Source organism: Podarcis tiliguerta (genome assembly GCF_965153285.1).
Source record: "Podarcis tiliguerta genome assembly, chromosome: 1".
In the NCBI taxonomy this organism is placed as follows: Eukaryota; Metazoa; Chordata; class Lepidosauria; order Squamata; family Lacertidae; genus Podarcis; species Podarcis tiliguerta.
The window spans coordinates 7363333-7375615 of record NC_139534.1 but is presented as its reverse complement, the minus strand read 5'-3'; the positions used below and the strand labels follow the sequence as shown (position 1 = coordinate 7375615).

Genomic DNA, 12283 nt, shown 5'->3' with positions numbered 1-12283 from the left:
ACTTGATATGTCAATTTATTAAGGTAGGAGAGATCTAATGCATGAAAAGTGCCATTACATCAGTAGCAGAGTATATTACGTCAGGTCATAAAGACTGGCCAAAAGTGTCTACAGGTTGGCATGATAAATGCCCCCTGGGGACCTGGCCAGGCAGCAAGGCAGAGCAAATTGGAAAACAAACAAGCGATCACTCTGCAAGTGTGCAGAATGAGTGTGCGCAACCTTTCCCCCTCTCTGCCGCCAGCCATAACCCAGCACTTGTGTGAGAGTAAACGTTCATAGGATTATGTGCTATGTAAGACCCACTGTCCTCAAAAGGGCTTGTTTTCAAGCAAGTATGTGCAGAACATCAGAGCTGGTTTTCCTAGTCCTCATACAGGTAGCGTAGACTATGGCTGGAATTCGAAGTAAGGCAATAGTTCTATCAGCGCAAGTGTTTTGGCTTGCCAGACAGAATTATATGCCCTATCCTCACCGCCATGTGCTGTTCTGCTGGGGGGGGGGGGCAATCCTGCAGAGCCGATTTAGTGGGGATCGCAAAGGGAGGAAAGCCCTGTTGTGCGAGCGTCACTCGTTCTGGATCTTGCTAGCACAACTATTTACAGTGGTGCCCCGCAAGACGAATGCCTCGCAAGACGGAAAACCCGCTAGACGAAAGGGTTTTCCGTTTTTCGATGCGCTTCGCAGGACGAATTTCCCTATGGGCTTGCTTCGCAAGACGAAAATGTCTTGCGAGTCTTGAGATTTTTTTTCGCTCCCCACCCCCTTTTTCTAAGCTGCTAAACCGCTAATAGCCTTTTAGCAGCTAATCCGCTAATCCCTTAAGCCTTTAATAGCCGCTAATAGCCACTAAACCGCTAATAGCGCTAATCCGCTAATAGGGTTGCTTCGCAAGACGAAAAAACCGCTAGACGAAGAGACTTGCGGAACGGATTCTTTTCGTCTTGCGAGGCACCACTGTACTTGGCCTATTCTTTTCCAACACTACGCTGTCAGCTTAGAGAATTAATCATAGCTGGGCTCTGACCGTATATGGGAGATCTCCATTGGCAGTGAGACGCTGGTGGGCATAGTGAGGTTTCCTTGGGGCACAGCAGGAGGAATCGGTTTTTGGGGACGTCGCGGCCCTCGCCTTCTCTTTTTCTTGTGTTTTTTGGTAAGAGCAGGTGGCTTTGTTTTTTTCCTGGGTTTCCTCTGCTGCTGGTGCTGGACTTTGCGGGAGCTGTCTCCTCTCAAGAAGTTATCCTTTTCAGAACGAGAATGGAAAACACCAACACTGAACTGAAAAGCACTTTTCTTTCCTCGCCATTCCAAAGTGTGAACATCTCTATGGCATGCAAGTCGGAACGGACAACGCCTGACACCTTGAAAAGGGAACCACGATGCTAAGCAAACCGTACTGCCTTTTGTACCACTGGCGGGAAAGAATCCAAAACACATTCAGACCAAACTATTTCCAAATTCAAATCATACGGGTTTAACATGCGGCCTTCTGGAAGTTTAGGATGGCACTGAATCAGAAAGAATGTTCATCAGAGTTCAAGGCAAGAAATGGTCAATTACTTCTCTTTGAAAATGGCTCGGAGCATCGCAATGCCATGTCACCAGGAATCACAGAACTACACACACAAATGCAAAATACAGAGAAGGTGTTACGGTATTTTTCGCCCTATAGGACGCACTTTTTCCCCTCCAAAAAGGAAGGGGAAATGTGTGTGCGTCCTATGGGGCGAATGCAGGCTTTTGCTGAAGCCTGGAGAGGGAGAGGGGTCGGTGCACACCAACTCCTCTCGCTCTCCAGGCTTCAGGAAGCTATCCGCAAGCCTTGGGAGCCGGTCTCCCAAGGCTTGCAGAGAGCTGCCTGCATCCCGAAGCCTGGGGAACGCTGAGTAGTGCGCCCCGGGCTTCGGGCAGCTCTCCGCAAGCTCTCCGCGACTTCCCGCCGGGCTCCCTAGGCTTGCGGATAGCAGTCTATTCTGGGGGCTGGGGGGGGATTCTTTATTCCCCCCCCCCCCAAAAAAAACCCTAGGTGCGCCCTATGGGCCGGTGCGCCCTATGGGGCGAAAAATACGGTACTTCCAAATGAGTTAACAACCTTCAGATAATGTAATTTTTCGTAGATGGCGTTTGCCATCTTGATATTCCAGGGTTTCACAAGGTGCTATAATTAAAAAGGATGGATCTTCAAAGTGGATTACATTGGGGTGGCTCCCAAGGGCTGTAGTCCCTGTGGCCAAGCTTCCATGGGCAGGGCAAAAATGAAACTGAGTGTGGGTGGAGCATGTTGGTGGGGAGGGACCCCCACTTGCCCACAATACACAAACACACTCTAACCTTCCCCCCCCCTTGCCAAAGTTAGATATGAAAAGCCCCCCGTTAGAGCCAACTGGACCTCCATGAAAATGCCCCATGTTGCATTTAGGCTTGAAAATCTCCTTTTGATGGTGCGCAGAGGCAAGGAGGAGACACAGCAGGTATGATGGGGAGCTTCCATGGGTTGAATTTGACCCACAGGCTAGATCCCCACACATAGTTTAGGGCAGCCAAAAAACTGAGCTTTGTGCCAGTAAGAAACTGTCTGATGACAAAATGTGAGTGTCATCTGGGAATGAGCCAAAGTCAGATGCCAGCTATTAGCTTGAGGGCTATGGTGTATGACTCTTGTGCCTAGCAAAGGGGAAAGGTCATGTCCAAACCTGTGTGAGGCGGTTTGGAGATTGTCTGGGAAAGAATCATAGAATCATAGAATCATAGAGTTGGAATAGACCACAAGGACCATCGAGTCCAACCCCCTGCCAAGCAGGAAACACCATCAGAGCACTCCTGACATATGGTTGTCAAGCCTCTGCTTAAAGACCTCCAAAGAAGGAGACTCCACCACACTCCTTGGCAGCAAATTCCACTGTCGAACAGCTCTTACTGTCAGGAAGTTCTTCCTAATGTTTAGGTGGAATCTTCTTTCTTGTAATTTGGATCCATTGCTCCGTGTCCGCTTCTCTGGAGCAGCAGAAAACAACCTTTCTCCCTCCTCTATGTGACATCCTTTTATATATTTGAACATGGCTATCATATCCCCCCTTAACCTCCTCTTCTCCAGGCTAAACATGCCCAGCTCCCTTAGCCGTGCCTCATAAGGCATTGTTTCCAGGCCTTTGACCATTTCGGTTGCCCTCCTCTGGACACGTTCCAGTTTGTCAGTGTCCTTCTTGAACTGTGGTGCCCAGAAATTAAAACGAGGAGAGCTTCCGTTTCACTGACCGACGCAACTGGCAAAAATAAACTGTGTGAACAAACTGAAATGCTCAAGTTTCCACCTTGACAAGGCCTTCCAGGAGAATAACCGATAAGCCTAGGAGAGGTATCCCAACTAACTTCATCCATCAGTGCAAGGATTTCTGCTTGTGCAACAGAACTCCCCCTACCCAGTCTTCTCCCACGGTGTACTCCCCGAAGCTGCCTGGGGGCTACCCAGAATCAGGAATGAAGATTTAGGGAGGGGGTGTGTAATGGTTCTAGGGATTGCTTGTGCGTAAGTTGCCTTTACTCCTGGCTAGGTTGCATGGTTGAACCCTTTCTGACCGGACAGCCTCTATTCCGTGGCTGCCTCAGTCGCTGGCAGAATCCGTCAGTGGGCATTTCTTAAACCGCTTCCAACATAAAAGCTGCTTGACGCCCAGTCTCCTCCCCCGTTGCCTGCGCCAAAGCTTTCTGCGCGCTGTGGCTGTGGGCAACGGAGCACTTGTCCCCTCTCCGCTGGTCTCCTGCGAAGAGTCCTGGAGCCACCTCTCCGCTTCCTCTATCTCCTCCCCTTCTCCACTGGTGTTACACTGATTTTCTTCCCCAGCGTATGGGCTATCCCTCCTCCTACTGGGACCCTCTCCACCATCATCCAGGAGCCCTCTCACCTCCTCCTGCTCCGATGGCAGGTCCCTGACAGGGTGGGAAGAAGCTCCACAGTGCAAGCTGAAATCCTTGTGCTGATGGAACAAATTAGTTGGATACCGCCAACAGTCTCTCTATGTTCTCACGGCAGACATGACATCACAAAAGAGGACAGACATCATTCTTAAATGCGATCCTATGCACCCTTAACTGGGACTGTTAAATTCAGGGAGACTCTGTTCCGCATAAGCTTGCATAGGATGAGCGAAGGAGGATCTTTGAAACATTTCCCCATAATCCTTTAGATGTCAAAGAAAGTCTGCTGATATAGCATTTTTCTTTGGTTATCATCAAGAGCTCACCTTACAGCTTTCTGAAGGGGCCGGAAGCGAAAGCTGCATGCTGATGTCATTCCCCGGCTTGCTGGAAATACTGCCGCCGCTGTTCTTCAAGTATTCTGACTAGCAAATATACTTACCATTTTTTTGGCGTGTTCTTCACACAGGGGGGTCTGGTGCGTAATGTCAAAAACTGGCACAGAGCATTGCTGTCCGTCTGCAAACTTGGCTGTGCAGCTTGAGAAAAGCTGCTGGGACCGGTTCAAGAGGATATCTGGGTTTCTCTGTAGTCAGGAATAACACGCAAAGGAGGAGTAGGAGACTGCATGATTTACACAAAGAGAGTAAGATACTGAACCTTGAATTCTATTCCCAACTAATATCTCACTTTGGAGCAATTCCTTAAATGTCACTCATGCTGCAGCTACAGAAGATGCGACGTCAACAGTTAAAAGCAAAAAAACCAACACACACACACACAAAACAACCTGCCATCAAGCAGAATTACTAATGATTTTATAATTTATTAAGATGGGTTTATGGAAGCAGCTATTTTGCTAATGAGTTTGTGTGTCTTGTTTCCTGGAGATTCTTAATCAATACTGTGATTTTTGGGACAATGCAATCAATAGATTTGCTTTCTAACCAACTAATGAGAATCCATACACAAATATTAAAAAGAGGATTTCTGTCATCCACATATGAGAGCACATTAAAATTGTAAATTTCTTCCTGCCTTTTTGACAGATGACGCACAGAGGAAGTCAATACAGTGAGTCCTGATTCAAAATTATTTTGTTCAGAAGAGATATATAAACTCAATGCATTTTTAGTCTCTCTCTCATCTATTCCTCCCCTCCCTAAATCAGCAGTAGGCATTTTCCTTCATCATGCAAGTTTACATGATGCAATTTCCTGAGATAGCCACTTCACTTGCTTTCTCCCTGTATTTATTTACCACCATCGTTCCCGCCATTGAGGGACACGCTTAAAATTCTGCTTAAGGCAGCCTTTCTCAACCTTGGGTCCCCAGATGTTGTTGGACTACAACTCCCATCATACCTAGCTAGTCCAATAACATCTGTAGACCCTATGTTGAGAAAGGTTAGGCTGGCCTCAACTAGAGCCAGGGCCTTCTCGGCTGCAGCTCCAATCTGGTGGAACACTCTGTCACAAGAGACTAGGGCCCTGTGGGACCTGACATCTTTCTGCAGGGCCTGTAAGACAGAGCTGTTCCACCAGGCCTTTGGTCAGGGCGCAGCCTGACCCCCTCCTCTGGCAATCTGCACAGAATCTTGCTTAATGGTTGCCATCAATTTGATTTTAATTAATTTTTATAATGAAAGGTTTTTAGAATGTTGGATTATTTTGATTGTTGTTAGCCGCCCTGAGCCCAGCTTTGGCTGGGGAGGGCGGGGTATAAATAAAATTTATTATTATTATTATTATTATTATTATTATTATTATTAAATTCTAGAATGGCCAGTGTTCAGGGATGGTGGCCATTGTAGCCCAGTAGCAGCTGCAAAGTTCCTGGTTCTCCTTCAACTCTTTAAGAAGCAGTCACAGCCCTAGTCACTCACACAGGGCAGGAGGGGGGAGAGTGGAGAGCAAGGCTGAGCTTTCGGCCCTACCTCTGATGCTGCAATTTTTTTCTTTCAACAGCTGCCTGCAACTTTGCGATGAGGAAGACCAATGCACAATCCCTGCTTCCATGTAGGGGCTCTGCATGTTCTGGTCAGCAGCACAATCAGGTGTCCCGAACAGGGAGAAACCTCTACTCACCATGAACAGAAACTTCTGCATTGTTTTTTCTTCTCACACAACCAAGCGCAACGCTTGGCTACTGGGAGAAAGGAGATATGATGTTGGGTGTGGAACTAAAGGCATGGCTCTATGAGAGCAACGCCTGAATGGAGCCAATGTGAACAAGGGAATGATCATTATTGCAGGTATACAGGGAGCATCATACCTAGGGACTCTTTAGTGGGATAAACACGGGGCAGTGATTTAGGAGAGATGCACTGGTGAATTATCTCTATGGCAGCTCAAGCAAGGGCCTACGCTGCCTCCTTGTGGCAGTGCTGGCTCATTACAAATGGAGCTTCCTGCCTGTCAGCTCAGTGGCCTTGTGTGGTGTCTAATCCCACAGAGGCTGTGAGATAAGATATGTCAGTGGACTAACTCACATATCTCGCCAACTCCAGTCTGCAAACAGCCATACCGAGACCAGCACTTGAAAGCATAGTCAATATTCTGCATGGCACTTTTCTTTCAAACGCTCTGCGCTTGTCGTATCTACAAAAGTCCTTTCATTGATCCCTTTATAATTCTCAGTTCTTCCTCAATGCCTTAGAGGAACCTTAAAATTAAGGCTAAAGTTGCAATTAGGAAGGGGCAGGGGGGAAAGCTGCAAGAGATTTAAGTGAATTTTGAAGTTGAGGGAGGAGTGGGAAAGAGAAAACTCATTAAAATTCCGAGCTTGCAGCATTTGGAAACTTTCCTTTCTTTGCTCCTGCAATTTCACGTACTCATGCTCATTGTAAGGGCTTCTAACATAAGGACTTTCATTTTCCCTGATCTCTGCCTCTTCTGTCGATACTGCAGAATTATAGGTCTTTCATCTCTTATTCATTCTAGGTCATTGTACTACCTCGCAGTGCAGATTTCACACCCTGCTGAAACCTTTATAGCAATTTAAGTTGTAAGATAATTCAGACTTTCTGCGGAAACTGACAAACCAACCTCACACAGGGCAATGCCAGGTGCGTGCGTCCAGTACAGGGACATTTCTAGAAAGCTGTTTGTTCCTCCACCCTGAAGGTCTACCATAAAGTAAAGGTACCCCTGCCCGTACGGGCCAGTCTTGACAGACTCTAGGGTTGTGCACCCATCTCACTCAAAGAGGCCAAGGGCCAGCGCTGTCCGAAGACACTTCCAGGTGACGTGGCCAGCGTGACAACGCTGCTCTGGCAAGCCAGAGCCGCACACGGAAACACCATTTACCTTCCCGCTAGTAAGCGGTCCCTATTTATCTATTTGCACCCAGGGGTGCTTTCGAACTGCTAGGTTGGCAGGCGCTGGGACCGAACAGCGGGAGCGCACCCCGCCGCAGGGATTCGAACTGCCCTAACCAAACAATTCTGACCTGATGCCAGTGATTCGAAGTGAGGACAGATTCAAAGGCTGGCTAGGCCCCTGGATTCTACCTTTGTTTCAGGGTCTCTCTGCTGCTTCAGAGCTGACACAACAGCACAGGCTTAAGAATGGATTTACCAAGTCTCTTCCATAAGTTGCTAGCTTGAAAAGAAGAACCAGGCCAAAGAGCTAGCAGGAGTGCCCCCAGAAATACTCGTTGGAAATGGGAGATGGCCAGAATTAATTACAGTCGTACCTTGGTTGTCAAACACCTTGGTATTCTGACATTTTGGCTCCAAAATGCCATAAAACACGGAAGTGAGTGTTCCGGTTTGTGAACATTTTTCAGAAGCCAGACATTGGACATGGCTTCCGCGGCTTCCCATTTGAGTGCAGGAAGCTCCTGCAGCCAATCGGAAGCTGTGCCTTGGTTTTCGAACCGTTCCGGGAGCCGAACAGACTCCCAGAATGGATTACGTTCAACAACCAAGGTAGGACTGTGTTACATTTTTAGGAACAGGAACACAGTGAAAAAGATACGTTGGAAACAATGTTTAGTGAACGGAAGAGCCTTGTTGGTGCATGGTTCGCCCTTGGTTGTCCCTCTACATGGTGACACGTCCCTCTGCTTCACTTGGCTTGTGCTGAAACAAAAGGACACCCAAGAAGATTAGCACCAAGAAACGGAGAAGGCTGGGATATAACGTGCGTGCTGGACTGCCAGGTGTGTGTGGTCCCTCACCTGTTCCGAGTACACGAAGCTCTTCGGAGCTCTCGTAGCAGCTGCCCAGCGCACTCCGGCTCTCGGCTGGCTGCCCGCAGCAAGGCTTTCCGGAATGTATGTTGGCATTTCCTCTGGCGAGATTCTGCCCGCTCCAGGCGGCAGAGGTGCTTGTATTTCTGCTGAAAGTAAGTGCAAAGTTGGGAAATGCGGGAGCTCCTGCCGCTGGCGTCAGGGTCGTCATCTGGCCTGTGAGATTGCGTGGGGAGGGAAAAGCAGGTGATCAAGTGGCTGGCACTCAAAACCCAACGTCATCATTCCGCAAACTTGCACTACTGCTATCTTGTCTGTACAGCGCAAGTCCCGAGTACCTGAAGAAATGTCAGTTTCCACGTCAACCTCCCTGAGCACTGTATTCATTTTTGGATGGTTTCCACACACACACATTGGCTGGCAACTAGGGAGATGGCTGCAGCACACCTCTGTCAGCATCTCCTCTGACACTCTAGCCGACACTAGAGTCCATGCTAATGTTCTTCTATTTTCTCAGGCTTCTACTATTTGAAAAGTTTTACTGTCTGATTTTATTGCTGCTTCTGCCCTTCATGATTTAACTGGGGTGTTTTACTGAATTTGTAAATAATTTTGGCTTGGATCTGGAGTTGTCCCTCCATATATGGAAGGGCTCAGCTCCCCCTTTCCCCTGCAGCTTGAGAACCACTTTTCATACTTTTCCAAAGTGTTTCCCCTCCCTCTGGAGCAAATTCTCAGGGGGAGGGAGTCAAGGGGAAGAAAATGGACTCCCCCTTCCTCACACCAGCAGGAGCATCCTGTAAGCAAAGCTCTGCTGATGGGAGAATAGGATCTAAGCACTTACATTTTTTTATTGTAACTATAAAATTGTAATTATTGTAAATATACCTTAAGAATTACAGAACTGATGGGAAATATAGAAAATAAATGAAACAGTACCCCCACCCACTATGAACACACTGTTGTTGTGGTGCAATGGCCATACTAGTGAAATACAGTGGTACCTCGGGTTACATACGCTTCAGGTTACAGACTCCACTAACCCAGAAATAGTGCTTCAGGTTAAGAACTTTGCTTCAGGATGAGAAGAGAAATCGTGCTCTGGTGGCACGGCAGCAGCAGGAGGCCCCAAGCTATAGTGGTGCTTCAGGTTAAGAACAGTTTCAGGTTAAGAACAGACCTCCGGAATGAATTAAGTATTTAACCCGAGGTACCACTGTACCACAAGTTGTGATACCATGCAACACAGCAGTTCTTGTGACCAATCCTCTGTTTCTTTGCCATGGCAGCTGCTCCTAGGAATGGACTATAAAATGATGCTTTTGAGATGGGAAAAGCAAACACCTCCACTGAGGACAAGATCACTGATCAAGTTTTGTTACTCTGATTCCGGCCTCTGTTTCTACATTATACATAACTTTTTTTCAGGTTCAACGGACGAAGTTCACCAGCCACTTCTAAAATGCTTGGAGTAAAAATTCAGTGCACGAATGGACTTCCTCTTACGCCACGGGACTTCACCACCCTCTCATCTCACCTGCAACCCACTGTGTACCCCCAAAACCTGCGCCAGAGGGCCCCCAATACTCCAGAGAAGATTTCGGAGGCTGTTCAGGGGAGGACGGTGAAGTCAAGTGGCACAAGTAGACCTCCATTCTGCTTACAGACAGGAAGCTTTGGGGATACAAACCCAAGACTATGAATACCCTCTTCCACTGTACCTACCCTCACCTACAGGTAACAGTTTAAAAGACAGCCTGATCTCTGTATTATTTCATGGTAAAGGTAAAGGGACCCCTGACCATTAGGTCCAGTCGTGACCGACTCTGGGGTTGCGGCGCTCATCTCCCTTTATTGGCCGAGGGAGCCGGCGTACAGCTTCTGGGTCATGTGGCCAGCATGACTTAAGCCGCTTCTGGTGAACCAGAGCAGCGCACGGAAACACCATTTAACTTCCCGCCGGAGTGGTACCTATTTATCTACTTGCACTTTGACGTGCTTTCAAACTGCTAGGTTGGCAGGAGCTGGGACTGAGCAACGGGAACTCACCCCGTTGCGGGGATTCGAACCGCCGACCTTCTGATCGGCAAGCCTTAGGCTCTGCGGTTTAACCCACAGCGCCACCCACGTCCCAATATTATTTCATATTCTGCACTTAATTACTCAGTCTTCTGTTCTGAGTTGTATGCACTTACTCATTCCTGTCATATCTGAGGGCTTCCCGAATAGACCATGCAACCTGGTATGGCGAAGTTTGTTCCAGTTCTTCCAATTCTTCTCCACTGTCTTCCGACCAGTCCAACCCTGGAAAAGCATGGAAGGAAGCGAACAAATAAAGTAGTGAGAAAAGCACTGTTGTGATATCACAACAGAGGGCCTCATCATAACCGGGAACCTCATTATGTGCATGAATTAGAACAAAAAGAGATGTACCACGCCTATGGGAGTTTCCCAAACAGCTGCCATCTCACCCCACCCCGTCAAGGCTATACCCCCCACCCCACCCTACAACATGTAGGGTTGTTTTTCTCACATATGCCTAAATGGCTGTCACATGGAAGACGTAGCAACCTTGTTTTCTCCTGCTCTGGAGGGTAGGAGCTGAACCCATAGATTCAATTACAGTGGTGCCTCGCAAGGCGGAAAACCCGCTAGACGAAAGGGTTTTCCGTTTTGGAGGTGCTTCGCAGGACAAATTTCTCTATGGGCTTGCTTCGCAAGACGAAAATGTCTTGCGATTCCTGGGTTGGTTTTTTTTCGCTCCCCACCCCCTTTTTCTAAGGCACTAAGCTGCTAATAGCCTTTTAGCAGCTAATCCGCTAATCCCTTAAGCCTTTAATAGCCGCTAATGGCCGCTAATAGCCGCTAAACCGCTAATAGCGCTAATCCGCTAATAGGGTTGCTTCGCAAGACGAAAAAACCGCTAGACGAAGAGACTCGCGGAACGGATTCTTTTTGTCTTGCAAGGCACCACTGTACAAGAAAAGAGATTCCGACTAAACATCAGGAAGAACTTTCCGGCGGTAAGAGCTGTTCAACAGTGGAATTGTCTCCCTTGGGAGGTTGTGGGCACTCCTTCCTCGGAGGTTTTTATGCAGAGGTTGAATGGACATCTGTCTTGGGTGCTTTAGCTGAGATTCCTGCATTGCAGGCGGTTGGACTAGATAAGCCTTGTGGTCCCTTCCAGCCCTATGATTCTTAATCACCGCTGCCCTGCAAGGCTAGCTATGCCCCTTCTTCTCCTGGCACCAAGTCCTGGTCTTCTGTGGTCAGGCTTACTAGCCACAGGCATACTCAGCCACTGTGGGGCATCAAAGGTCCACATCTGAGGTGGAAAAGAGTAATGTGCTCTAGGCTAATTTCTGGCCATAGGTCAGTGAACAGCGAAGCATATGAAGATAATCTGGATGGAGGGGCCCGTTTAAGGAAGAAGGCAACCACATTGTTGCTTCATCGTTTTTTGTCAGTTAGGTAAAGGGACCCCTGACCGTTAGGTCCAGTCGCGGACAACTCTGGGGCTGCGGCGCTCATCTCGCTTTACTGGCCAAGGGAGCCGGCGTACAGCTTCCGGGTCATGTGGCCAGCATGACTAAGCTGCTTCTGGCGAACCAGAGCAGTGCACAGAAACGCCATTTACCTTCCCACTGGAGTGGTACCTATTTATCTACTGACACTTTGATGTGCTTTCGAACTGCTAGTTTGGCAGGAGCAGGGACCGAGCAACGGGAGCTCACCCCATCGTGAGGATTCGAACCGCCAACCTTCTGATAAGCAAGCACTAGGCTCTGTGGTTTAGACCACAGCGCCACCCACATCCCTTTTTGTCAGTTAAAGGTAAAGGGACCCCTGACCATTAGGTCCAGTCATGGCCGACTCTGGGGTTGCGGCGCTCATCTCGCTTTACTGGCCGGGGGAGCAGGCGTACAGCTTCCAGGTCATGTGGCCAGCATGACTAAGCCGCTTCTGGCGAATCACAGCAGTGCACGGAATCACCGTTTACCTTCCTGCCGGAGCGGTACCTATCTATCTACTTGCACTTTGACATGCTTTCGAACTGCTAGGTTGGCAGGAGCAGGGATCGAGCAACGGGAGCTCACCCCGTCGCGGGGATTTGAACCGCCAACCTTCTGATCAGCAAGTCCTAGGCTCTGTTATATATCTATAATTGCCA

The 12283-nt window shown here is 48.4% G+C and overlaps 1 protein-coding gene across 3 annotated transcripts in view; it reads right to left on the bottom strand.

Annotated features, from left to right (window-relative positions):
- The window catches only part of INO80D (INO80 complex subunit D), a 54707-nt gene that overhangs the window by 19278 nt on the left and 23146 nt on the right, over positions 1–12283 (bottom strand). For all 3 annotated transcript variants that reach the window (XM_083401123.1, XM_083401125.1, XM_083401124.1), the window contains exons 5-9: positions 10308–10416; positions 8101–8328; positions 7899–8002; positions 4361–4494; positions 1028–1245 (exon numbers count right to left, since the gene is read on the bottom strand). In XM_083401123.1, the coding sequence (XP_083257249.1) occupies positions 1028–1245; positions 4361–4494; positions 7899–8002; positions 8101–8328; positions 10308–10416 (793 nt within the window). The remainder of the gene's footprint in view (positions 1–1027; positions 1246–4360; positions 4495–7898; positions 8003–8100; positions 8329–10307; positions 10417–12283) is intronic.